The 26,963-nt window shown below is 49.8% G+C and overlaps 7 protein-coding genes across 7 annotated transcripts; 3 read left to right on the forward strand and 4 right to left on the reverse strand.

Annotated features, from left to right (window-relative positions):
• Positions 1–2: 2 nt before the first annotated feature.
• Positions 3–2,479, reverse strand: EDB82DRAFT_515508 (cytochrome P450). The gene is made up of 4 exons (XM_025738546.2): positions 1,942–2,479; positions 1,280–1,885; positions 997–1,229; positions 3–947 (listed from the first exon to the last, which is right to left on the reverse strand). Exons 1-4 carry the CDS (start codon positions 2,023–2,025, stop codon positions 257–259), a joined length of 1,614 nt encoding a protein of 537 aa, XP_025593296.2. The 5' UTR covers positions 2,026–2,479; the 3' UTR covers positions 3–256.
• A 1,173-nt stretch (positions 2,480–3,652) lies between these two features.
• EDB82DRAFT_434942 (Frag1/DRAM/Sfk1 family-domain-containing protein) lies at positions 3,653–6,997 on the reverse strand (the record flags this gene model as incomplete). Its single annotated transcript, XM_025738547.2, has 8 exons — positions 3,653–5,643; positions 5,699–5,744; positions 5,803–5,887; positions 5,942–5,983; positions 6,079–6,205; positions 6,273–6,605; positions 6,661–6,828; positions 6,907–6,997. 8 exons carry the CDS (start codon positions 6,995–6,997, stop codon positions 3,653–3,655), a joined length of 2,883 nt encoding a protein of 960 aa, XP_025593297.2.
• Positions 6,998–7,144: 147 nt separating this feature from the next.
• EDB82DRAFT_515521 (U3 small nucleolar RNA-associated protein 6-domain-containing protein) lies at positions 7,145–9,290 on the forward strand. Its single transcript, XM_025738548.2, has 2 exons — positions 7,145–7,698; positions 7,755–9,290. Exons 1-2 carry the CDS (start codon positions 7,609–7,611, stop codon positions 8,850–8,852), a joined length of 1,188 nt encoding a protein of 395 aa, XP_025593298.1. The 5' UTR covers positions 7,145–7,608; the 3' UTR covers positions 8,853–9,290.
• A 4,397-nt stretch (positions 9,291–13,687) lies between these two features.
• On the forward strand, positions 13,688–17,486 carry EDB82DRAFT_327299 (uncharacterized protein). Its single transcript, XM_025738550.2, has one exon. The coding sequence runs from the start codon at positions 13,967–13,969 to the stop codon at positions 17,276–17,278; it is 3,312 nt and encodes a 1,103-aa protein (XP_025593300.2). The 5' UTR covers positions 13,688–13,966; the 3' UTR covers positions 17,279–17,486.
• A 53-nt stretch (positions 17,487–17,539) lies between these two features.
• EDB82DRAFT_515532 (mitochondrial 54S ribosomal protein mL49) lies at positions 17,540–18,463 on the reverse strand. The gene is made up of 2 exons (XM_025738551.2): positions 17,799–18,463; positions 17,540–17,746 (listed from the first exon to the last, which is right to left on the reverse strand). Exons 1-2 carry the CDS (start codon positions 18,267–18,269, stop codon positions 17,696–17,698), a joined length of 522 nt encoding a protein of 173 aa, XP_025593301.2. The 5' UTR covers positions 18,270–18,463; the 3' UTR covers positions 17,540–17,695.
• A 276-nt stretch (positions 18,464–18,739) lies between these two features.
• EDB82DRAFT_530022 (eIF3 subunit 6 N terminal domain-containing protein) lies at positions 18,740–20,125 on the forward strand (the record flags this gene model as incomplete). The annotated part of the gene is made up of 2 exons (XM_025738552.2): positions 18,740–19,144; positions 19,211–20,125. 2 exons carry the CDS (start codon positions 18,740–18,742, stop codon positions 20,123–20,125), a joined length of 1,320 nt encoding a protein of 439 aa, XP_025593302.1.
• Positions 20,126–20,626: 501 nt separating this feature from the next.
• On the reverse strand, positions 20,627–26,905 carry EDB82DRAFT_579922 (uncharacterized protein). Its single transcript, XM_025738554.2, has 3 exons — positions 23,873–26,905; positions 23,363–23,823; positions 20,627–23,314 (listed from the first exon to the last, which is right to left on the reverse strand). The coding sequence occupies exons 1-3, from the start codon at positions 26,700–26,702 to the stop codon at positions 20,768–20,770; spliced, it is 5,838 nt and encodes a 1,945-aa protein (XP_025593303.2). The 5' UTR covers positions 26,703–26,905; the 3' UTR covers positions 20,627–20,767.
• Between the last annotated feature and the right edge of the window lie 58 nt (positions 26,906–26,963).

Consider the following 26,963-nt stretch of genomic DNA (forward strand, 5'->3'; position numbering starts at 1 on the left):
CTATTGGATTCCCATTAAAATCTAATACAACGAGTACCCCAAGCATACAGCGTTTATTGTTTATTTTCATCAAGTAACAATAGAATTTGTTTTCAATTTTGTTTGATTCATTCTTATCTTATCTCTTGTTTAACCCATTTTGTCATAAGATTTGTTTGTCCCTTGTACAGAGTCCTTAAACAACAACTTTCCTATGCTCGTCGCCATAGTAGATTCAACCACATTTCATATTTTCCTTCTTTTTTTCTCACCTCAATTATGATGAGATGTGATCAGCTTTTCGAAACTCAATCATCGGTCCGTTCTTCGCACTGGTAAATATATCAACCAACTGCATCTCACCAGGTCGGTGTCGACCCCATTCATTCTTGGGGTTGCCCTCAGCAGGATCAACGATACCGATAGCCTTGCGCATATCATAGATATACATGGTACGAGCGAGAGTGTTGGTCATTTCAACATAGGCAAGACCCTTGCCGATGCAACCACGAGGTCCAACACTGAAGGGACAGTACGCGCTAGCAGCCAGCGCAACCTCCTCCTCGGTTGTGTTTTGACCAGTGAGGGGGTTGAGAGCACCCACGAGCCATCGCTCGGGCACGTACTCATATGGAGAGGGGAAATAGGACTCGTTGTGGTGGATGGTGTAGTGAGAAACGCCAACGACAGTGCCCTCGGGAATGGCACGGCCCTCGATGGTCATGCCTCCAGAGAGAACCTCACGGGGGAGGATACCACCAACCGATGGGGACAGTCGCATAGCTTCATCAATACAGGCGCGGAGGTAGGTGCAAGATGCAAGGGTAGCGCCCTGGCAGATTTCTTCGGCGTCGTTGAACTTGCTTCGGATTTCTTCGGTGACTCTCTTGAGAGCGCGGGGACAACGGACGAGGTAGAAGAGGGTGGCAGCCATGGCAGTAGAAGTAGTGTCGGAACCAGCAATGATACTATCCAGAGTTTAGTTGGGGCTTTTTATTGGTGGCGCATATCACTTACAGAAGGTTGGATTCAGACCAAAGCTCAGGAGTGCTGAAACCCTGGCCAGTTTCGGGATCGCGAGCCTTGAGGAGGTAGTAGAAGAAGTCGCGACGGTCAGTCTCCTCACCAAGCTTGGTGCGCTCAGTAAGTTGACCTTTGCTGTAACCCATATAACGAGCACGTCCAGCAGCAAGTCCGGGGAAGAGGATCTTGTCCAGGTTCAGCTTGTTGACAATAGGCATAGTGCCACACTAAGGCCAATCAGCTTCAGATCTCGTATGATTCTCTATGATGCACTTACAAGAAGGTGGCGCGTAGTAGCGGCTTCAACGAGCTCCAGAGCGAAACGGTTGGTTGGGCTCTCCAGCATGTGGAAGGCCTTACCGAAACACAAATCACCAAGAATATCCATAGCAAGGTAATTGCACCAATCGCTCATCTTGCGAGGCTTAGTCCAGCCCTTGGTGTCCTCGCCGGAGCCCTCCATCATACCGATCTGCTCGCAGAAAGTGCGAACATTGCCGAGGATGTATCGCTGCATCTCCTTCATGGCACTCTCGGAGAAAGCCTGAGACATGACACGGCGCTTGCGGGCGTGGACCTCCTTGTCGCGAGTGTTGTGTGTGTTGGCAGTGGGATGAACAAAGGCATTGTAGAACTCGGCCTTGCGGACGTTTGAGCGGAAGCCGTAGATCTCCTTGAGAGCCTTGTTGGAGTTGAAGCAGATCGAGTTAGGGCCAAAGCGGACGACAGGGCCGTATTTTTGGTGCATGCGCCAGAACTCGACCTGTCTGTCGCCCTTCCAGGCGTGGTAGAGCTGGTAGCCATCTGTGATCTTGGCGATAAAAGGACCCGGGTACCTGGCTAGAGGGTGGAAGAAGACTCGGTAGACGACAATACTGAAGCCCTGGAGAAACGTGTTAGTCTCCAGGTTTGGTATGAAGTGTGAGAGGTTTCACTTACATAGAATAGACCTCCTCCTACCAACAACCCCAGGTATATCCACACATGTGTTAGGTCGACTGTCATGTTGCCTGTCTTATTCATACACAAGCAGAGTCTTGGGAATGAATAGATAGAAGGGTAGGCAATGAACCAGAAAGAGACGGAAGGCCCGGGGAGTTAAATAGTATTGCATATAGCCCTTATCAACAAGGCAAAGCAAGCTCGTAAGCTGCAAGCAGCCCCATGACCACCCTCTCTCTCGTTTCTCGTCTAGCTCCTCATGCCCCATCCTCCCATTCTTTCGTTGACTCCATGACCAGGCTGACGCTCTTAATCGGCTGGCGGCGGCACACAAAGCTTGTCAGTATTCACAAGCTCGTTTGAAGTGGAAGGTGGAGGGGGTGTAAACATCCAAAGTCTTGTCTGCGGCTAAGTTCGGATTGCAAATAGCGGGACGGCATTGGATAGATCGCGGAGAAATTGAGAACCGCCCGCGAGATTGCGGGGGAAGTTTTTAAATACATGGATGTAAGAAGCGCCAGATTGTTGTGTGGGGTTTCTGGAATTGGGGAATTTTGTTATGATTTAGATGCTAGTCAAGCTTAACAACCGCAACGCCCGTTGGCTTACGACAACAATGCTGAAAACATCACCGTTAGTCCAGCCTCGATGATACATTACAGAGGTCACCTGCCCAATACCTGACTTTACTAATTGAAGTGCGGTGAGACGTCAATCGATCTTCCATACCATAACAAGTCAAGCCAACGTCTACATGCCGTCATTTCTCTCATAAACAAAATAGAAATCGTCAACCATTGTCCCCATCTTTGTTCTCCAACTCGGTGCTGCTATGTGGTCCGAACCTATGCTAATCTTTGATATGGCTTAACCAGCGGTCCTTTTCCCGCACTACGGAATCTTACGAAGCCAGCAGGTGCAGAACAAGCTTGTCCTCCACATCAAGCCCGATGATGACCGCGGCGCTGTGGGTACTCGGAGTCCCGCGAGTGGGTACGGAAATATTCACACTCGGAGTGGGTACGGAAAACTGCTGCATACAGACCAAATCCAGGTTTAACGACAGGTTCTTTCGAGACAACATTGGCAAGAATGGATACGATAGGGTAATAATTTCTCTCTAGTTTGTTGGTCAGCCGCTGACCATATTCTAGGGTTAAGACTGGCTGTAATTCATGTGATGCTCGTTGCAACACTGTTATCTAACTGTAACTGTCTTGTGTTTGTGTGTTCCCCACACTCTCACTCTCATGGCTGAGAAGCAAACATGAGAACAATGTCGAACCCAAAAGCCACACACCAACGCCATATCATTCATGCAAGTGAGACCGATCTACAATGCCACCCATTAGACACCAAATAACGATATGCAGGCCACGACTCCATACGCACTCAGACGGTTCGATTATTCCCCAATTGCATAATCCCTACCCTGTAACCACTACCTACCTGTCTATTAGCTTATTCTTCAAACAACAACGTTGTACCATAGAACCACAGCGCAATCAAGATACATATAACGCAACAGGGATATATATTGTACGCACTAACATTAAGCTCATAGACTTTGCCACCGTACATTATTCATTACCCAAATTTCCCCAGCCCATTAACTCCCCAACGGTACAAAGTGTCCCTTTGATACACAGCATTAACGACAAATCAGTACCGCACTGCTGACACTCTCGAACCACAATGCGCAGCCTTCTTAATTATAATACCTTGGCTCATTGAAGACATGGTATCGGTGTTGTCGTACACCATCACCCCGGAACATGGCAGGGAATCTCCATCCCTCAGGCACGTCCTTTTCCTGAACACGACGGTTGCGCTCCTTGTCCGACTGGGCTTCCAGCTTTGCAATCTCCTCTTTCGACTCAGGGATCTTGAACTTAGCAACTTGAAGCTCAGTATCTGTGATCGAGCTGCGACTGACACGGGCATATCCTACACGCTTGAGACGCTTGAAAAGAATATATTCGCACCATCGGTCCCAGTCTGAGGGGTCTACGTCTTTCATACCCGACGTGTCGCTTACGTAGGTGTTGTAGTTGCCCTCCTTTGGCTTTGTTACCAGATAACTAAGCAAGAATGCTGGGCGAGGGGTTGAGCCCATGAGCTCGGCGAGATATAGAGACTGTAGACGTCGATCTTCAGGATCTTCTTCCTGCCCAGAGTGGAAGACAAACACATCCACAAACTGGCCATAAACATCTAGTGTAGCATGAATGGCAGGGGCCAGCTCACCAACAGGACTGGGTAGAAGGTGATGCGTCGAGTTCAAGATGGGGAATTTGGATAGCAGAGCAGCTCCCCAGGTGTGCTTATTGGGGCCAGGACCATAGTCGACGTACATACCAAGATTCTCAGCAAGGAATTGTGTAGCATCACGGTTACCCATGATGATACGTTGGTTGTCGGACTCCAGAAGGCCAATCACATCAATCTCCAATTCCTTGATAAGATCTCGCATGCGATACTCTGACGCCCACATATCATTGTCGAATGAGAAGTGGATCGTCCAGATACCAGCAGTGAGGATACGATCCTCACCGTGATAAGGCTGGTAGTTGTTAGCGGGAAAGCGCTGGAAAGCCGAGATAAGGAACATAATGTTTATTATGATGGTTGAGACTCCGAATAGCTTCCTTTGCTGAGTTGGCAGAGATCGCTTTGGAGTTTGTCGCTGCGGGCTGGAAACATTGATGCCGTACACACCAGCTCCGATACAAGTCATCATGGTATACATGACCCAGTCAGTATGCTCGCGGACGAGCTGGCCTCCTGGAACAAAAGCATAGGCCACAACCCATACGTGGAAGAGAACCAAAAAGTTGTAGATGAGGAACCCATTACCAAAAGTTGTTGCAGGATTCGTCTTGGCTGCATGGACGAGAATAGGCACCGAGTATGCCATCAAGTAAGTGGCAAGCGTAAGGGCGCCATAGTAGCCAGACCAATGACTGGAAAAGGTCAGAAACATAGCACCGGCAGTGCCAGTGATATAAGCGCCCCAACTGCTCGCAAGCCTGGGTTGCCATACCCCACTGAATAGACCCAGAGACATGGCAAGAACAGTGAGCCAGCCATGAGTAGAGAAGTAAGGTCCGCGAATAGGGTACCCTTCCCAGCCCCAGAGAATCATAGTACTGGTGTCGGACAACAGCGAGTGAAGTCCAAAGAACAATCCCGCTAAGCCAAGCGAAGCAAAGAAGCTGGAACTGGTCTTGGCAGGGCTGGTAACCAGGCCAGCAGTGAGAGGCGTTCTTCGTGTGAAGCAAAGAGCAGCAAAAATACCCAGAACAAGGCCAGTGTTGTTCCAACCACCATTCGCAGCATGCATAATAGGCCAAATAGGGTTGTTGGTCCACCATGCGAACTTGGCAGTAGACGAGAGGATGAGACCAATCATCCAACCGAGAATCTTGGACTCGAGACGGCCCTCGTGCACAGATTCAGCGAAAAGAGTTCCAGCCCAGCCCAAACATGACATGAAGACGCCGAAGCCAACGGTGAAAAGACGCAGGTGAGGTTCCTCCACTAGGTAAGCTGCAATGCCTGCTAAAGAAAGAAGGTGCACAACACGTAGGTTGTTCACCACAAGAGATCGTGCTGAGCGGTTGGCAAGAATAAAAGGCGAAACAGTGGTCATAACCGAGACTTCATATCCAGAAATACCCATGTACCAGAGTGGGAAGTCTATTAATGTGTTAGAATCACGCACATGATATCTTCCAGCTGTCAGCTAACTTACACCATACTACAAGCCCCAGGCTGGTCAAGATAGTCCAGAAAACGTACTGCGAAGAGTTAGCGATTGGTCTCTTTCAATCGTGCGCAAATCGAGCGTCAACTTACTCCATGGTAGATTTCAGCGGCAATATCAAGTGCCTCGGACCAACTGAAACGAACAGCAAAGACGCCACTGGTTGCCTTTTCCTTCCTGTTGGGTCATATTAATAACTGCCTGATTTTCTTTAGTCTATCCAGTACTTACTCCTTCTCCAAAACAGCAGATGGGACTGACGAAATATTCTCACTGCAAAAGACTTAGATAATGGCCTTAAAAACGTGTCTATTGGGTAAAAGGCTGTTCTGGAAGCCAAAGACTATCTGGGAAGCCAATGAACGTACCCCTTGCTCGCACCCTTGACGTCCCTAACTTCGATATCGAAGGTACTGAAATCGAGGGCAGTTACGGCGTCGAAGGCTACATCGAAGATAATCAATGACCACTCGAAGAAGGCGTAGGTGGTGTAAGCTGATTGACGCGATTCGTTAGTCGGCTATATGAGCACGGGCGTTTAATCGGTTAAGCGATATCTTACCTCCAGCAACACGATGAACCTTGTGCTGAATAAAAAAGTAAATCAATGGCACAAGGGTTCCGAAGAAAGCCGAGGCCAGGTACTTTCGGTATTTAATGGCCTGGGGATTGGCGGGGCTGAGTGCGATGCAGCCAGTCGTCCACGGAAGCGTCGCAACAATGTAGGAAATCATCAGGATATCGTGCCAGTCATGGTCATCTGTAGAGGTAATGTACGTCCATCCACCGCAGGTTAGTGTTCGCACAAGTCCCATAACAGCGACGAACGTGGGTAGCTTCTGGCCGGGCTTGCGCGTGAGAAGATACCATAGGCCGACAAGAGCGAATCGAGGACCTATTCCTTGTCAGTACGAGGAGGTTGCTGCACAGTTGAATCAATTGTCGTGTACCGGATGTGATGGCGATAAAGATCATGAAGAAGGATCGCTCTGGGTATCGATCGCCGATTGTTGCGGACACCGAGGGAAACCATTCTTGCGGATAACCGTAGAACTCGTTCTGGACGATCTTGTGATAGTGAAGGCAGAGGCCGATAACCAATGCGCTGAAGAAGGCAGCTAGAACAACAAGTGTTAGCTACTCGATCAAATTATCACGCATTTCTGCAACAGCAAACAAGCAGGCAGGCAACATACTGTACGCGACGGTTGTGTGCGCCCAACTGACCAAGCTTCCATTGAAGCTTAGGACGACGCCGGTGTCTTTGTCCTTGTATTTGGACGTCATTTTGCAGGAGGAAACAACGAAACAAGCACTCTAGAGTCCCATCCGGACAATCCGCAAAGCAAAGAGTTGAAGTTTCAGAACGAGTGACGATAATAAACAAAGACAAAAGTGGTGAGATGCCCTCTTGGCGAACAGAAACGGCCCTCGGACCTTTAACATTACCTCCGTCGCGACGTAATACTTGGATTATAATTCAAAGTGGAGCCACTAAAGGGCAGAAAGGCCAGGGTTCATGGAGGTTGTTTTCGGAAATCGGATTTTGACAATGGCCCGCGCGCCTTCCCGAAGCGAATGAGAGGCAGGGCAGGGTAGGGATGAGGGGCATAAACAACGGCGCGCGCTTTCGACAGGACCTAGGAGGGGGAAAATTACAGAGCTCAAGATCAGCATTTTTGGTGAACATCGGTTTTAGCGGCCTCATTGTTGACCCTGCGCCCGCGACCCAACCACAGCACAACACCCAGGCAAGGCTGAATATTGTCCCACTAAAAAAGTTGCCAACTTGCCAGCCTTGTTCGCAAAAAAACTTCCACATCTGCTGAGCTTAGACGACAACCAACCAATATACTTTTCCAGACCATACTCATTCCTTTTTGTCAACAAATTCCAACATGGCTGGCGTCGCCGAAAAGGCGAGATTTTATCTCGAACGCGCTGTGCCGCAATTGAGAGAATGGGAGGACAAGGAGATTTTCTCAAAAGTACGTCTTTGCTAGGTTTGCGAAAACATCGTCAACTAATCTTGCTGCCCTTCCAGGAAGAGATCCGCACCATTGTCCAGAAGCGAAACGATTACGAACACAGAGTTCTGTCGCCCGGAAACAAGCCCTCGGAGTGGTCTTCATACGCACAATGGGAGCAGTCTCTCGAGTCCCTCCGTACGAAACGCTGCAAGCGTCTTAAAATTCGACATTTGAACTCGGCTCATGCTGGCCAGGGTCGCACACTTGCGATCTACGAACGAGGCGTCAACCGACACCCAGGAAGCAGTGCGCTTTGGCGAGAATACCTTTCGTACATTTCAAGCGTCAAGGCATCCAAGCGCTGGCGCAAGACTATGACCAATGCTCTGCGCATGATGCCCACCGACCCTGAGCTATGGGCCATGGCAGGTCGCAGGTCAGCCAAGAACGGCGACATGGCTGCTGCGCGTGGATTTTTCATGAGAGGCTGCCGATTCTGTACCACAAACGAGCAGCTATGGGTCGAATATGCGAGAAGTGAGATGGAGTGGCTCGAGAAGGTCGACAAGCGAAGGGCAGAGGCAAAGCCTGGCCAGGATGTGCTCCGACCTGATCGCGAGGAAGAGGGAGATGAAATGCGACTTATCGACAGTGATGACGAAGAGGACGACGACGATCTTCCTGAGCCATCCAACACGCAAGCCAAGGTTATCGACAAGCAGTCGGCGCAACAGCTGAAATCCAACCCCGCCATGGATGGTGCTCTTCCCATGGCCATCTTCGATATTTCAAAGAAGCAGACTTTCTTCAACGCCAACACTGCCGAGAAATTCTTCAACCTCTTCTCAACTTTCACAAAGGTCCCGGCTCAGCCTAGGATATTACAGCATGTCCTCACCGTCCTCGATCAGGAGTACCCCAACAGCCCGGCTACTTGCAATGTTTATATTCGACAGCCAATCATGGGTGTCAACCCTCAGACAGCAGAATTCCCCAAGAACCTCAGAGAGGTACTGGTTCGCTTGAACAAGTACTTGGAGACCACATCAGATCGTATGGAATTGAAGAAGAAGACTGTCGCATGGATAGATGGATACCTTGCATTGGATACTCTGGACGAGAGTATTCGGGCAGTTCTGGAGCATACCAAGAAGAAGATGGAAGCGATTTAGAAGGGGTTAGGAGGAAAATAATCATGGAGCGAAATTCGAAATTTTATGTTGTTTCTTTGCAATCTAAAGTCGACCGTGAAACACGTAACTCATTGGTCTGCTGATGGCCGTTTTTATTACGGTTGGAATGAAAGTCCATCAAGTTACACAACTTAATGTACATGACTGACAAGACTCATCTATGGTGCTCAAATATAACTTCTTTCGACGTGTTTCATACGAGAAAGTTGTCTATCTCCACGGCATGAGAAATGTTAAAATCTGCGAATTTCTTTTGACATGGCCAATGGAAACGATGCACAATGATTCTCAAGCTTCTAGGCACTTTAGACTTCTCGCGACTGGGGATCGCTGCGTGGTGATTGCAAGCCCCGGCCCGGTGTTAGGGTGACCCAGCCTTTTGGTATCATCCCGTCGCATAGTTACTTAACTTGTGGGGCTAAACAACATCAGCGTGATTTAGAACGAGAACGCAAATGTGAAGAGGTATTCATTTGGAGTCGAAGTGCTCTGTAAGTCTGTTGACACACCAATAAAAAAAGTGTTGCGTACTGAGTCGTGCCTATCTTGATGAAGCAATTGCCAGGAAGCACCATATCCACCAAGAAGCCATGGTGCCTGAAGAAGGCGCCATGCCACGCGATCGTTGGCCCTGCAAGCGACTGGAACACTCTCTAACTATGGCATCATGCATCATGTAGCTTATCGATGCATGGGGAAGCCAGAATTGTATCTGGGCCGTCCTACGCCGGGTCCTGCACTGACCATGATGGGCTTCACTCAAGGTGTAGCTTTGCTCGACCAGAATCTGGTTGGTTGCTTAGCATGTGAAAAGAAATAGATATGCAATCTTAGTTTCTATATCAGTAGGGTTTCATTTACTGGTTTGTGATGGACCAGATTGGTTTCTTGAGGGAGAGATTGAGCGAGGCTGTGGATGAGTACATGTGTTTGTAGTGACATAAAGGCGCTCTTAGGTAAACTTTCTCGGCTCTGATCTCAGAGCAGAGACAGAAGTGGTGTCAATGACTACTATGTACCTAGACTAGTTTTTAAAGAACAGAAAAGCAATGCCACTTCCATTGAGACGGACAGGAGAAGGCGCTTCTAAAGCGAGGGACCGAGACAGATCTGCAACCTTCATCTGGTTGGCCCATTCCTCCATTGATCGCTCACCACCCTTCTCGGGCTTTGCTGACCGGCCAGTAACACTGACACAAGCACTTAACAACACATCCTGGTGATAGAGATATAAGCAATTTGAGGCATTGGCTTATCCCTTTTGGCTGTCTCTGCCTCTGCCCGTAATCGTAGCACAGTAAATCATTTGCCACTGACCCCGTTCTTAATTGATGTGGGGTGAGTTTACGACAGGGGAATTAAAGCACGGTAAGTTACATACATGGAGGAGAGAGGCGCGGTCAACAGATGGCCAGCAGAAGAGGATGGGACTAGAGAGATAGACAGAGAAGAGATTGGAAGAGGGAAAGAGGGGAAAGAAAAGTCTTTTGATTAACGCCGAGTTTGTGGTCTGCCATTCTGTTGTGCCAGTGAGTAACTGTCAACTTGTGCGATATCTTGACCTGAATTATCCATCATTCCTTTAGGGGTCAACCAACACCCAGCCAACAAACATCAGCTAATTACTGTTACTGAATACACTGTACTTCGACCGGGAACCCAACAACGAAAATAAAATAATAAACAAAAAGGATAGCGAATATTGACCGTGTTCATTAGGGCCGTGGGACAAACAGACCCTGCCAAGTCAGTCACCCACCTTAAAGCGGCGCGTGGATGATCTGGAATCGTACAGTGCGCAACCCGGAGAGTGTGAGTGGGCGGTCGGATCGTGAGTAAGAAATGAGAGGATCAAGGTTGGATCTGAAGAGGACATCAAAGGTTCAGCCAAAAATGAACACGTATAAAGCAACAGGCAAATAAGGAGATACGTCTTGGATTGAGTTAGAGTTGCTGGTCTCGGGAGGAAAAGTAATCTTTGGGTTGCCCTTCCATCCATGACTCTCTCAGATTAGGCTCAACCCTGGAAGCTTTGGTTGAGGATGAACAACAGACACCCAACCTCATGCTGCAGTGTGGAAGTACCAATGTGCGATAAGACTGGCAATTAAGCCAAGGGTTCAAACATGAAGAAATGAAACAAGTGATAGGAGAGACTATAAATTAAAGCGACATGATCGGAGCTCAGTTGAGCGGAGAAAATTTCGTTAACAAATGGAGGAGTTGAATTGTTTAAAGTGAATGAGGTTACAAGCCCAGTCCAGGTACGGTACAGTACAGCAGGTAGGCAAGGCAAGGTAAGGTATTTCACATAACTACCCCCCTTCCCCCGTTCCTTCTCACTGCCCATTTCCCGCCAGTTTTCCCCTCTCAAACTACTTTAACCTTCTTCTCCTTTGTCCCCTCGTTCTGATTCCCTCCTCTTTTGATCTGTGTTGCTGTTGTGCTCACACTTGTTCTTTGAGCTGCTCACTTATACGGACGCGGAGCTGTCTCCAAATCGTCGGGTCGGGTCCAGTGGTTTTCAGGGCACTCCAAGCCGCTGGGTTGTGTTAGTGGGAGCCATGGCAGTTCAATTACTTTGGCTCTTGACAACAGCATTAAAAACCACAGGAGAAAATCATCTCATCCAACACAGCAAAGCGACAGACCGAAGATGAATGGATTATACGACAAAATGAGTGTGACGGGCTTGGCCGGCTCCTCAAAGGTAGCCCAGAACAGAAAGACTTGAGAAGGCGCTGGCTGTTCTGGCCATGACGACCTGCCTGACAAGGATCCATCCACTGGCATCCACCCGGGAAGCGCCAGTGGTGGGTGGACAGCCCGCATCAGGCGCCACCACAGACAATCAATCCCAGGACTCAAAGCCTACAATCTCTGCGCCTCTTTCGGTCAGAAATAGGAAGGGAAGAAAGACTTGCCTGAATGGCTTGAAGAAACACCGCGGAGAATTCTGGCTATTTATTTAGCGAAGACAACACTGCCCTTGGAGTGGCAGCGGTGCTGTTACGACCGAAGGGGTTTGTCATGTTCCTGGCGCCAAATGGCCCGTTCCTTTGTATGGGTCATGCCGACCCCAAAAAGATGCCAGTCCGGGCGCCCAGAACTCCCGGGTCACTGCCACCAGCACAGGGGCCAAAAAGAACTGAACTGGACTGGGCGGACTTATGGGCCAGGCATGTGCAGCGCAGCGCAGAGCAGGGCAGTCAGCACCCGCGACTGAATACGGTCGAAATCGATCTGGATGAGACAGCACCTACACAAGTGTGTAGAGGCAGATGCTGGTCTTGAGGACCGTTACATTGAACATTTGTGGTGCCAGATTGTGCGACACATCCCGCGTGCTCATCAAGTTGGACTCCCCCCTTTCGTTGGAATACATGGAGCGGATACGGATATGCCACTGATTTAATGATGCTTTAGACGGCTGCTGTTTCACTCGGGACGCATTATTTCGTCGAGAACCCACATATTTCCCCCTTTCAAATCGTCAAGTTTGAACTCGAGAAAGGCACCAAATCCTGGCGTTCACCTACTTTATTATCCAGCTTGCAGAGATGACCCAGCTGTCAAGCATGCCAAGTATCTGGTCTCCATGTCTTGTGTTCCAGAATCCGATACAATGAGATCGAGATCCTGCGACAAGATAATATCAGAAGTGCCGTTCGGTATTTCATGTTGTTTCAACAGGTCTGGAACTTTACATTTGATATACGGCAATGGCTTTTCTCTCTTGCCGACAAACTGTCGCATATCCATGGAGTCATGGATCTATTGCAGTTGAAGTCATTGTTGCTGATGGCCCACAAGGCATTGGTTGTCACATGCAGCATTTATAAGAATGTTGGCCTCTAGATTTGGAACCAAGACTCATGTTAGCGTTGTGGAGACGAAGACTTGTTCCGCTGTTAGCGATTGACGAGGGTCATCCAGCTAGCACTATCAGTGTTACTGATCAAATTACTCACTCACTAACATCGATGTACAATTGGTTACAGATACGACTTTCGAGTGGACTTATCAACGACGCTAAGCCAAGAGCAGCCAAGCAAGCGCGCCGCAGAACAGGCTCAGCCTCCCCCCGACTCAGAAGACCAGTCTTCACCGTCCGCTGAAACCCAGGCGAACCCGACTTGAAGCATTGCAGTTCATCCCAAAAGTTACTACAAACGCGCGCGCGCTTTCGTTTTGGTAAGGTTTCCATCTCCTTATTCGATCTCTGCACTGTTATTTGCTACCTGTGTATGTGCCTCCCCTTTCCCTTGAAGACAGAGTGCGATATATGGTGTTGTACGGCAACGCTGTCGTTTCTCGTCGGTTTCGCTTCACTTTTGCCTGCCTTGTCTGTCCACTATTCTTTCGACTTCCCTCTTCCCCCGTTGGTTGTTCAACTACCTAGGCCCTGGTCTGGTTGGCTAGCCCAATTCGCCCGCACTTTTGCATGGACTGGTCTCAGTGTGCGCGTCCTTGGCTTGGTTCATTCTCTCCGTAACCGCGAAAAATTCTCCCTCACTGGCTGGCTCGCTGGCTAACCACCGTCGCCCTGTCCACTCTCCACTGTTGGCGGTGCTGGCAACTGAAAGTGGCTGCTACAGTACCTTGTCCCTTGCTCTTTTGCTTCCACCAGGTCCTGTCCATCCTGTCGCGCGCTCGTTTCCTGCTGGATTTCCTCGTTCTGCCTATCTCCCTCTCCATCCATTCTCTCCCGACCCGTCATTCCCATCTACCATTTGCCGTTTGAGCGAAGCGCGTTGCCCTGCACCGACCACCGTGCCCACCAATCCGTGCTCTTTTTTATTGCCCACTTTCCTGTCTCCTTTGCCTTAGTCCATTCCCAGTACTGGCAGGCTGACACAAGGTCTTCTCGCTGGTCTGGTTTGGTCTTTCGCACTACACTACTCTCCACCAAACCCACGCCGCGACGCGACTTGTCCCATCACCACCGTGTCACTGCCTCATCTTCCATTCATCGCTTCCCATCTCAGCCTTTCGTCATTGTATCCTCGTCTTCTTGGCGCTCCTCCATGGACGCATTTCGCGTGCCTGCTGATCGCTAACTCTGTCGCGCGCAGCCTGCTGGGTCGATCGCCATGAGCACCTGGATGAACGACGCCGTCCCTAACCACAATGGCAACGGTTTTCCTCATATGAACGATCCTAATTCTGTCAGTTCCATGATGGACCCCTCTGCATTTATGGCCAATTCTGGCCAATTCAATCCTGCTCAGTTTCAGAACCAGCAACAAATGGGCGCCGCCATGCCTAATGGCCCAGGTTCAATGCGCAATGCCTCACCTTCCTTCCAGAATTCTGTATATCAAACCAATTCCGTCATTCCATCGAAACGTCCACGCCCTCGTGACGAAAGTCTCGCTGGCTCTCCTAGTCAAAATCCCGGAATGCTTCCGACGTCGCGCTCCGAGACACCGCAACAGCAATCATTTGCGGGCGGCTTTCAGCCTGGCGCGGTTCAGCAAAACCCCGGTCAATTCTCCCATCTTCAAGCAAACGGCTCCGCCAACGCAAGTCCTTCGCCGATTATGAGTAGCCAAATGCGACCAGGAAGTGTTCCTCAGCGAGTTGCGACCGCATCACCGCATCCTTTTTCGCCTAGTGGCCAGCAATTCAATCCTCAGACATCGCCGATACCTTCCGAACATGGCACTCCACAGCCAAACCATTACATGCAGAATATGGCGCAAGGATTCAACCCGAACTTTGCTGCATCTCCTTCGAACGCTCGACCTTCACCGAACCCGAACGCGATGGCTGGCAACCAAATGATGACCCAGCAAATGGGTCAAATGCCACAGCATATGGGTCAGATGCAGGGCAACATGTATCCTCCTCAGATGCAGCAATCTCAACAGCAGCAAGGAACGCCACAGCAGCAACAAGGCCAGCAGCCGCCGGGGCAACAAACCCCCCAACGCCAAGGACTGACCGACCAGCAGAAGATGGCTGCCTATCAGATGAGGTTGCAGCAACAGCTTCAAGGCAACGCTGTCCAAATGCAAGCACAAATGCAGGCGCAAAATATGGGCCGTGGTATGATGCCTAACAAGCAGGTACCTGGGATGCCCAATGGCCAAATGCAGCAGGGAGGCATGCGTCCTCAGCAGAGGATGATGGCCAACGTGAATCCCGAACAGTTCATGAAGAATCTCACAACTCTGATGAACTCGAAGGGCTTGCCTTTAGACCCAAACCCAATGGTTATGGACCGACCAGTTAACCTAATGTTGCTATTTCAAGCTGTCCAGAACAAAGGAGGTTATAAGCAGGCCACTACAACTCCAAATGGCTGGCCGCATGTGGCTCAGATGCTTGGACTACAAGTTCAGAACCCTGTAGTACCGCAAGCGTTAAGGACGATCTATGAACGCAACCTCTATAAGTTTGAAGAAGTGTGGCTCGCCCAACAACAGAAGCAGAGACTGATGCAGCAGCAGCAAGCGCAGCAGCAGCAACAGCAGCAGCAGCAGCAGCAACAGCAGCAACAACAGCAGCAACAGCAGCAGCAGCAGCAGCAGCAGCAGCAGCAGCAACAGCAACAGCAACAGCAGCCCCAACAATCACAACCACAACAGCCTCAATCTCAAGGCACACTTATGGGACAGGCCACACCACAAAAGCAGATGCAACCCGGGCAGCAAATGAATCAAGGCGCGATGCCCCAACTCGGGCAGCAGCCTCAGATGCAGCAGCAAACTCCCATGAAGCAAATGACGCCCGGCCAACCTCCAGTTAATGGATTTTCAACGCCGCAGTCTCAGATGCAGCCACAACCCGTGACGATGTCAGGCCAGACCCCTCGCACCTTGTCGCAGTCTATGGAAGGCTCTGCTGTGCCAGATTTCTCCAGTGCCCAATCTCCTGCAGCCCGAAGAGCAGGAAGCATGTCGCAGAGTGAGGGACGACAGGCCTCAGTGGCTCCTACCGCAGTCGCAGAAAAAATGCCCCGATTGGCTCCGCAATCCGATGAGTATAGTCCATGTGCTCGGGAGCTTTCCACGTTTGGAGGTGTTGATCTAAATGCCCTTAGCAAATTGGGCACAGAGTTGGAGCGGTGGAAACCAGACGTGCCTCCTTTACATGAACTTGGCAATATCGACATCGCCGCTCTCACCAAGAGTTTGCAGAGTGGAATTCACGGAGAGACACGCCTGGCCCTTGATGTATTGGCAGCTGCATCGTGCTCCATGAACCAGCTGCACTTCATCCAACTTCGATACTGTGATGAGTTGATAGAGGCTCTAATCGAGTGTGCTGAGGATCAGGTGGAGATGTTGGCCGAGCATACTGTTGAGGTTTCTGACGAGATTCAGTTATCACCTTATGAAGACGTTCTGAGAGCTTGTCGCTTAGAGCGGTTCAACATTCGCGATTTGCCCGTTTTCGGCACTCAAGAATATGAGTTAGAACGAGCTGTCGATCGATTAATATGTGTAACGACAATCTTGCGCAATTTATCGTTCCCTGGCGAGGCAAACGAGAACCATTCTGTTCTTGCAGATGAGATTGTTATCAAGTTTCTTTGCGTTGTCATCAGATATCTCGGCACGCGGACGATGCTTCTAAGATCCCAGAATAATACGTTGGACTTTATGAAGGATGTTGTTATTCTGCTTTCTAACATCGCTGGCACAATAGAGATTCCAGGACGAGAGCAGGCCCTTTGCCTTCTACAATTCCTCCTAGCATTCGCGCCGGCGCCCAATCCCACAGTCTCGGACGGAACTCTCTTCTTCTCGCAATACGAGCCAAGCCTGCACGCTTACTTGCCCCATGCTGTTGATGCCTTAGCAAAGTTACTGGCACGCGATGAGCCTAATCGAACACACTACAAAACTGTCTTTGCCCTTGATTCTGCTAGCAGCCCCCCTTACGAGTTGCTTACACGGGCCTTTGGATTGGCTATAGCCCCTATTCCGGACAAGGCGAAGTCACAAACACGTCAGCCCAACTTGCCATCTCTTGTCGAGGTCCGCAAGCCTTTCTTAATGCAAGGACTGCTTGCGGCCGAGATATTGGCGTCACTCGCCCCAGGTTATGATAGTGGGGTTGCACAAACCTGGCTCTCGTCTGGCAATGATTTTGCCCAGAACCTCTTCAGGCTTATCCGCGACCTGAGTCACCTATACGAGCAGCCCCAAGCTCAAGGACCTCGGGCAGGCCCACGAAAAGACCCAGAGTTGGTTTATATCGTTGTTGTAGCGGTGGCACTCTTAAGGAGATTAGCCGAGAAGGCTAGAGACGTCAACGATCCTACATCGTCGATACCAGCTAAAGCCATGCCGGCACCTCATGCTCTTCTGGAGGCTTTGTCTATGCAATCTGCAGAGTGGTCAAAGGAAGAGGTGTTACAGAAACTCTCCACCTTCTTTGCCCTTGGGAGATAATTTGCCTACATGAGGGTTCATTCTTGGATTTTTACCACCATATTACCCGGATAAGCTTGTATGTTAGTGTTTTGGGAAACATGGGATTGGTGTCTTGTCATTTGAAGCGTGTGCTTCTCGTTTAGACTTGCATTCTGGAGTCGATGGTTTGGGGACATGACAGGTGACGATGAAACTGCTTGTCTATGCACGGGTGTATACAGGATGTTGAATGGTGAACAAATTAAGTTTTTTTTTTGGGACAAACAAAAATATGCTTCTATGATGCGTCTTGCATTACTATATGTATTGTACATCTTTGGTCGTCTAAAATAGGGGCGACTCGTCCATATGATACACTTTTTACATCCTCATTCATGTTGTTCAAAAAACAAGATCTGCCAGAACCCTTCATACATCACTCGTCATGGAGTTTCTTCAAAAGCCGACGTCGAGAAGCCATTTCAACGTCTGGGCATACAAGTCGCCCTGTAATAGTGTTAGCTACGAATTCAGCAACTGCAATAAATTCCCGACTGACCTTGATTTCAATATGTTGTGTTACGGGATTTATTCGAATGTCCTCTGCCTTAATTTGTAGGTCGTCCGACAAATCCTTGACCAGTTTGAGGTGGTCGCCCTTCACCTTCTTGATAATAACGATACAGCGGTTGCCTCCAGACATCCACTTGCGATAGACGGGAAGTTGGGCATATGGTGTACGGTTGATGATATATTGAAGATGCGCAGCGATTCGGTTGCGATCTTTCGATGGCGAAGGGACTGTGGGCTGCTCAAGAGGTCGTGCTTGGTAAGGAATCTTGTTCTTTTTGTTGGGGTTGCTGGGCTGGTCCCCAGGGTTCGGCTTGTACGAGACGTGCTTCTTGAAAGTTGGGCTGCGAGCGGGGGCTGTCCTGACTGTGGTGAGGAAAGCTCGCTGTGTGAAGAATACAGGCTGCTGAGAGAAAGCCTGGCGCCCTATTGAGAGGGCTCGAGAGACGGAGAAACGCATCGTGAGGTTGTGTAGATTGATGGTTCGAGGTTTAGAGTTCGTCGTCGACTGAGATTTTTCGAGTGTGGTGAAAGTCGGACAAGGGTCAAAGTTCTCGGAGCGGGACAAGATGCTTCCCCCAAGAAAATATGTCAATTTCAATTTGCCGAATAACCTTTCGATCGTCCTTCGTTCTCACTCAGTCTCGCCTGTCGTCGCACTCTAATCGCCAAATGCTCGCTGAAGGGAAAATCTCAAGATCACGTGACTCCTAATCTCCAATCGCCGGTAAATCCACGGAAAGCAAGCTAAACCCCACACCACCGAGTGGATTGGCGAAATTCACCAAAAATCTGCCCCTCCATCAAATCCAGTATCACGACTATCGGCGAGTCACTTTTTTGTTCTTCCCGACCGAACCCTCCTCCTTCGCTCGACCGAAATTTACCGACCTCCCACCCTTCCGAACAAAACCTAAAATATCGCCCATAATGGAGGATGTTCTCAACGCCGTCTCGGCCGACGGCTCGTCGATCATGCCCCGCCTTGCGCCAAACCTGAGCCGACATTTGCTCTTCCCTCTGATCCAGTTCGAGAGCGAGAGGGCTGAGGAGCAGGGTCTCGATGCCAAGGCTAAGGAGCTTCTTTCCGGAAAGATCAAGCTCTTGGAGGACACAAACATGACCGATTATGTCGCGACTCTCTACTGCGAGCTCCACGGTGTCGAGAATGCTCCCGAGGAGTACAACAAGAAGAGACAGGAGGTTCTTTCACAGTTGGAGAACTACGAGCAAGCCACCGCCAAGATCGCAGACCTTTTGACCCAGGATGAAGTCGTCAATGGCCTCCGAAGCGACAAGGTTGCTAACTTGGAGTTCCTCAAGAACCAGCACGGAGTAAGTGATACGTTGAAGGAGCTCTCATGTCACCCGATGTAGTATAGCTAACAGGCCTCTCACTAGGTTACCATGGAAATGGTTAACGCTCTCTACGACTTTGGCCAGTTCCAGTTCCGATGCGGTCAGTACGGTCCCGCCGCCGATATGCTCTACCAGTTCCGAGTTCTGTCCACCGATAACGACAAGGTCTCTGCTGCCACCTGGGGTAAGCTGGCCTCCGAGATCCTCCAGACTAACTGGGAGTCCGCTGTCGACGAGCTCAAGAACGTGAGAGAAAACATCGACTCAAAGCTCTTCAACAACCCCCGTGCTCAGCTCGACCACCGAACAATGCTTCTCCACTGGTCCCTCTTCCCTCTCTTCAACTGGGAGGGTGCCCGGGAACCCATCCTGGAAATGTTCTTCTCCGCTCCTTATATCAACACCATCCAGACCTCTTGCCCCTGGATCCTGCGATACCTGATCGCTGCTGTTATCACCGGCCGTGGTCGCGCTCGCAACAGCTCAATCCAACAAAAGCAGATCAAGGACATTATTCGCTACGTCCGCCAAGAGGCCTACGAGTACACCGACCCCATCACCCAGTTCGTCAACGCTCTCTACATCGCCCACGACTTCGAGGCTGCCCGTGAGGCTCTTTCCATGGCCGCCGAGGTTTGCCGAAGCGACTTCTTCCTTGCCTCTTCTGCCGATGCCTTTGTCGATGCCGCCCGACACCTTATCTGCGAGAGCTACTGCAAGATCTTCAGCCGAATGAACATTCGCGACCTCAGCGCCAAGCTCGGCCTGAACCCCGACGACGGTGAGAAGTGGATTGTTAACCTGATCCGCGAGACTCGATTAGATGCCAAGATCGATAGCCAGGACGGCACTGTGATCATGAACCACCCTCCCAACAATGTCTACCAGCAGGTCATTGAGAAGACCAAGGGTGGCTTCTTCAGAACACAGGTACTCAACGCTGCTGTTTCAAAGTAAAAAGCATGACGAGTTGAAAATGGGCTTTTTTTATTTGTGGTTTTTCTTTGCAATGACTCAAATGGGGCAACGCAATCCAAAGAGAGGGACGCGAGATACCTCTTCGCCGGAAGATGGCACCCTCCGCTGCTTGAAGGGGGGAGCAAGATACGGCCTCCCTGTTTTATAAGGAGGACCAATCCATTTGAAAGATGGGCAGGATATAGCAAAAGCATAAGACGGAGGGAGGAAGTGATAGAGCGGCGAGGCAAGATGAAAACACGGGCCAAATGGAAGAAGCGGTGGTTTTAGAGGCCCTGTATATCCCCGGCGATGCGGTTTGCATTGCATGGCGTTCTCGGAAAAGGGAAGAGGCAAAGGGGGATAATGGAATTTACGTTGACTGTTGAAATGAATCATCTACTCGCCTCAGCTCAGACGCGTTCTTTTGTGATGATTGTGTGGCGCAACGCCGTCACAGTATGCCGATTTTATGGATATCTGCAAGCTCTTCAATAACCTAGATTTGTCTATCATTACTCTCATAGCTCGTAACCACATTTGATGCTCTGCCCCCAGGACGCCAAGCCGTGGTAAAAACACTTGTAACTCCTCCAATAGCTAACATATGGATTATCTGACTCAAAGGGGTCACAAATATTGCTACTCGCCTTCCCGACTAGCAAGCCATACCATGCCCTTGAGGCTCTCAACCACGCTGTCTCGCATCCACCAAACGCCCTCGTCTTCCGCTGTGGTCTCCTGATCGTCCTGTCCTTCAGTCTCAGGAGGTGCGTTTGATTCTGTGATGGTTTCCTGACTGTCGAGCATATTGGACTCGCGTAATCGACCACGCACAGAAGCCCATTCAAACAGTAACTTCGCCCCTTCAAGCCGCTCTCTGTCCGTGCTTTCAACGATACCCTTTGCCATCTCCAATCTTGCATCGACGGCACTCCCCGTATGCTGGGTGTCATCTCCTCGCTCAAGCACCACCGCTCTCTCTGCGTAGCTAATGCCACGAAGGCTGTCGAGGCCAAATACCCACTCCATGGGATCTGTGCCCTTCTCATCACTACCTATTGCCCGAAGGGTGGAGGCGAACGCCCCCTCGCGTGGTGGACGTCTACGGAGATAAAGACTCTGCGTATCCTCGAAAGCAGCTCGAACTTCTGGGTTGGAGAAGTCGAGCTCCACGTCCCAGAACTCGGGCCCACAAGCGGTCGAGAGACTGGCTATTTGATCAATCGGTGGTAGAATGCAGGGCGCTGTTCGAGTCAAGACGGGTTCTGTTGACGTGTTCTTGCGCATCTTGATTTTCACAGGTGCAGAAATCGGCTGGCCAGTGAGAACATCCTTGGTAACAAGACATCGTTGCTCTGTGGCCAAGACCCAAAAATGGCGAAGAGCCTGTAGATGGGAGCGATTGTCCATAACATTTGTAGGGAAGATAGGATAGAACGATACAAGTAGAGAAGCAATGGCAAGGTTACTGGTACCAAATGTTGCTGTCCCACATCCCAAGAATAAAGCTCCAATTGCAAGATGCGCAGCAAGGTGAGATCCATAGGGAGTTTCTGGATCGTCACGACCATGGAGTGCGCGGAGGCGACGAAGAACGGGGATATCGCCTGTTCCAGCCATGACAATAGATGCTGATATGGCCACAACATCCTGACACATTCGTGCGTTGGTTCGAGTTAGTTCTTCATCGTAGGGCGGTGTACCATTAGGATGCATGCTTGCCGTAGATGGTATCTGTGCGATTCGCATGAACTGATCCAAATAGTAAAGTAGAAGATCTCGGACTTTAGGGGAAGCACTTCCAGAGAAGCGAAGCGCGATAGAAAAGCAGAGGCCAGCAACTATGCTGTGAAATGCCATGTCAGTTGACTGCAGCTTTGTAGTTGATTGTAGCTTGAACTGTGGGCGGTAAGGGCGTGGCAAATTTTTGCGAATCCAAGCAAAGGTTGGCTCAATCTTTGACCACATGATGAGGTTCTTTGTTAGCGTTCTCAAAAGGAGAATATCAGGTCGGATATAGTCAAACTGCAAGACTGAGTCCGGTATATCAATCTTGCGCGCCACGATCTGATCTTCTGACTTCATATAAATAAGGGCCAAAGCCATGACGGCCCCAGCTGCTGCGCGATCCAAGACATGAACTATCTCGATGTTTTTGGTAGTAGTAGCGTGAGAAATAAGTTTCTCTGTTACTTTCATATCGTGCAAGCCTTTGAGATCATTGCCTTTGCCTAGGTTGATGAACCCAAGGGAGAAGCCAGCCGCCAGCCGGTAACACTCGCTTCTCAGGGGCTCTTCTTCATCCTCCTCATCAATGTGCTCAATCTCGGAGAGCATAATTTCACTCATTCTCCGATGTTGGCTGTTGGCATAGAGAAGCCCGATACCCATTATCCCCGAAGTTTGTGTCAAAGGTGATAGGTTGAGTTCTGCTGCACCACGTGGTAACATCCTCGTAGCGTGGACAGAAAGCAAACGCGTAATCAGCGAGTCCATCGTACCCATGTAGGATGCAGCCAGGCCCAGAAGAAGGCCGATGGAGGTCATGGTGTGTTTTGGCGTTAGGTACTTGAACGCCACCCATTTTGCCACATCCTTCAGATGGCCGTTGAGACCAAGAGCAAGCAAGAATCCAGCATGGCGGTTGTTGAGGTCCTGGTCAGGTTTGTTGTAGAGAATCCAAGACGTATCAATGCCTTGGGCTTGAGGAGATATGGCGAGTCCAGCTGCAACACCTTGATGGAAGAAGCCCCAACAGACCTTCTCTTCTGAGAACTGCGATTTGTCTACGCCCACCGTGGTGTTTGTCGGCCTGACGATGCAGTTGAGATTGAATCCGCCGATATGGAATTTCTGCGTGATCAACGGATAGCGTAGACTGTAATATAACAGGCCTCGCCCAGCAGGGATGGCCAAGGTGCCTGTAGCGATTCTTGTAACCAGCTCCTTTTGCTTCTCAAGATATTCACTCTCTGGCCAGCTTGGGTGAGGATCCAGTCGAACTAGTCTTGCTTTGTTGGTTGAAAGTAAGTCCTGAGCTTCGTTTAGGCGACGATCTTCTTTGAACAAGGAGCGAATAACAGCTTGACGTTCAGTTCCTTCGCCTTCGTCATAGCCAACGTTGTTTGATTCATCAACGCTTTGACAAAGCAGCTTGTAGTCCCAGGTTGCGTTGTGCGTGGGCGTCTGAAACTCGTCAGTAAACAATCGGCGAAAAAGGTGTTATAATCTTACTAGAATCTTGGATGCGCTTGTTTTGGGGCGCTTTCCAGGGGTGAGTATGAGACTGATGTCTCTACGATCAACCAGCTCGAGGAGGTCCTTTGACCAAGAGGTTGGTGGATGTGGTTGGCACAACGAGATGGCATCCCTCAAAGGTACAAGAACAGCTTCTGGAAGGTTATCAAGCACCAAATTTGTGATCCCGGTATCCCGCATGGCTTCCACCATTTGTATCGCACTGGTGGTTGGCTTCAGAAGTCTGAAAAACTGTTTGAACATGAGCGTCCTCGGGAGTATAGGCTCCCATCGTCGGTCCTGCGATTTGTCTGCTTCGGATAACTGCGAGCCAGCGTAGTAGATATCTGCTGGAGTTACGTAAGAAACCCTTCGGTCTCCAGTAAGTCTTGCCTGGATCCAAGAGATGACATCCGGTTGTATAGGAGGCTGGGGTACCGCGGGCCTCAGATTAAGATCTATGGGACGGTTAGTGTTGACCGTTGAATCAAGAGCTTCTACGCTTACCGGAGTCATGGCGGTGGTCGATGTCTTCTTGTATGCCCGCTTCGTATATGGATGTAAAGTTATGCCATTTAAACCAACGAGCGATCTGACACATGATAACGCGAAGATCAGCACGGCCCGGTGATCTGAATTCTGGCGTCATGATATCCAACTTCTCTTCTTCAAGAAGCAAGTGCAGGCCCATAAACACATCAACAGCTACCTTGCGCCGACTTTCCATGCTTTTAGCTAGAGATGTTGGCATGTACCCAGCCTGTCCGAATGCTGTTTCGCCAAGTACAGAGACTATATACTCTTTGGCTAAAGAGACATGGCTGGAAATGAATGACACGGGCAGGTTCTCATCTCCTGCCGAAGATATTATATTATCCGTATCTTCATCCAATACCCATCCCCAGCCCCCATTCATCATCCATGTTGGACAGCCCAACGAGTTGGACGCTTCACCGGCCTCCAACGACTTCCAGTCTTCAGACTCTTTTATGGAACTAAAAGAGCCCGAAGCAGGCCTTCCCCTGCGAATGGGGAGACGGGCCTTGGTAAATGGCTTTGAATCCTTGCGGCCAAGGCTCAGGAATAAAGATAGGAGTAGAACAGTCATAGCAGACCATTCTATATCTGTAGTTGATTCTTCGTAACTTCCTAACCACTGCATACAATGGAGCCATCCGGCATAGATTTGTTCGCCGAGAGCATGGGGCAATATGCTTCGACAAACATCGAGAACCTTGCGAACATGAGGGGATCTCGGCTCAAGTTGTATTCGAAGTTCATGAAGCCGGCCTTCAGCATCAACAACGTCAACAATACCCCCTTGTCGGGGATGCCGTACACCAACAATACTCCCATTGCTGAAATCAATAACCTCAGACTTCCTCTGTGTGGCGTCGCGATCCAAGGCCCTGCCTCGATACTGCAAGCTTCTAGTATTGTCAACGAAGAGAATAGAAAGCGATATCTTTGTGAGAACACTCCAGGGTGCCTGGGTGCTCAATTCGTGCCGACCATCCATCGACTCAGAAAGAATCAGGATTGCAGAGTGGTCTCCATCCACGACCTTGCAAGAGTCGACGACATTCTGCGCATGCCTACGATCGATGACAGTTGCCAACACAGTGGCACCTTCAGGAGTGTTCTTTTTTCCGCCTTTCGTACTTTTGGCACCTTTGTTTCCTCCGTGCTGAATACCTAGCTCTAAAGTAAGGAGCTGAAGTCGTCTCTCGGAGGCGTCCTGAATGCCAATCAAAAGTTGACTTTGGTCATGACCATCAATAGCAAAGGGCGGTGCTACTAGAATGAAAACCTTCGTCTGAGTACGGGCTGGCTGGTGCGAATACCGCACGTTGGAATTATTCATGGGTACGCTATGAAGTTTGGCAAACAATATTTCATGCTGTAACCCATCAAACTCGTGGTCCTCCAATCCCATGTTGTGAAATCCTTCGTCAAGGCCCTCGTAAAATGGTGCCGCTAGCAGACTGCTCAAACTAGGATGGATCTGATGGGCATAGTTGGCGCTTAGACGACTTCCCTGGGATTCGTGTCTCCTGGCCCCAACATGGCTAGTGTGCAATGGTTGTTCGGGCATTATGGCTCGGTCATGAGAAGCAGACAGGTCGGCTCTCGCCAACATAGAGCTGACCCTGCGAGAGCTCCTACGTGCGGCACCGGTCCCTTCTTTGTCTTGCTGTTCCAAAGACGAGACGAGATCTATCATAGGCTTCTCGAGCCTCTCACTCTTTCTCTGCCGCTTTCCTGGTAGAGGGGCCCCAAAACTCTCTCGGAGATTGGGCTGCACAGGCGTTCCAGGAGCACTCGCAAAGGCAGATGGCATGGAGCTACGACGCCGGGCAGCCTTTGACTTGGCATCCTTTTGCCGATTGAGAAAGGGGTCTTCATGTTGCAGGTAGGTAAGACGCCAGACAGTGTATTCACTAGTTTCACGGTTGATTGTGACCGCGATGATTAGGGGTTGGTTCAAATCTTGAGTCATTGCACCAGGTATCTTGATCTCTTCCACATGTACAACTTCTTCTGCTGCATCGAGGAATGACAGTTTTTTCTTTGCAGTCTGTCTTAGACTTTTAGCATTTTGGGATTCTTGGTTTGTGACAACCAGTCCAAGCTCAAGCAAAGGGTCCGTTAATGAAACAAGCCGTGGCCAACGAGACTCGGGCTGCTCCAGCGGCGCTTCCCAACAATTGTCCAGCGTTGAACGAAGTGGGAGCGCTTTGGGTTTTCCAAGGCCTTCTACCGAGAAGGCGGTTTGCTGAGAACTGTTGAATGCCGTCAACTGCGAAGAGACGAATGAATTGGGCGGGACTCGAGGAAACTTGAAAGATATAGGCGCAACGCTTTCGGCCTTCTGTTTGCGTTGAATTATAACTCCAACAGGGCCTGCAAAGGCGGATTCAACCTCGAATGGCATATGAACGATATGGCTAGTACCAGACAGAAAGTATATGTGCGCCTGCGTCTTGAGAAACACAACCAAAGCTTTTGATAAAGTCGGTCGTTGGTTTGATTGAGCATCGTCATCTTGCGTAGATCTGTCGTCCTTTGAAGCAGGGAAATATGCTAGCAGAGCCTGTATAACAGGTTCTTTTTCAAGTTCGAACCGAAACGTCTTGCGAAATATACCACCTCGACACCATATGACACAGTGCTCGGTAGTGAGTAACTCATCCTCGAGGTTTCCATCGTATCGGTCGTCAGTTGAAATGTCCCAAGTGTACGACGTAGATGGCGGATTGGGTGGTAATAATTGTTCATTGATGGCATGTTGAAGCCCTGAGGGCTGATGCAACCCCAGGGACTTCACCGTCGCCATGTTCTGGCAGCCGCCATAAGCAGCTTCTGTTTTTCGATTCGGTCGATCGGTCGAAGAGGCTATCAAGAGCTTCTTTAGTGGTAAACTCGTGATCTAGGTTTTTCAGTGGACGAATTGAAGTGAAGGAATTGTTGCGCGACAAGATATTTGTTTGTGTTAAGACATTCATTAGGTGCACTGTGCCCAAAGGTACACTGTAATACTTCGTTAGTGGCGGGGCTAAGCATTTAGGTAGGCGCGCTGACACCGACCTTCAATTGA

This window comes from Fusarium venenatum (assembly GCF_020744135.1).
Source record: "Fusarium venenatum strain MPI-CAGE-CH-0201 chromosome Unknown EDB82scaffold_4, whole genome shotgun sequence".
NCBI classification, from domain to species: Eukaryota; Fungi; Ascomycota; class Sordariomycetes; order Hypocreales; family Nectriaceae; genus Fusarium; species Fusarium venenatum.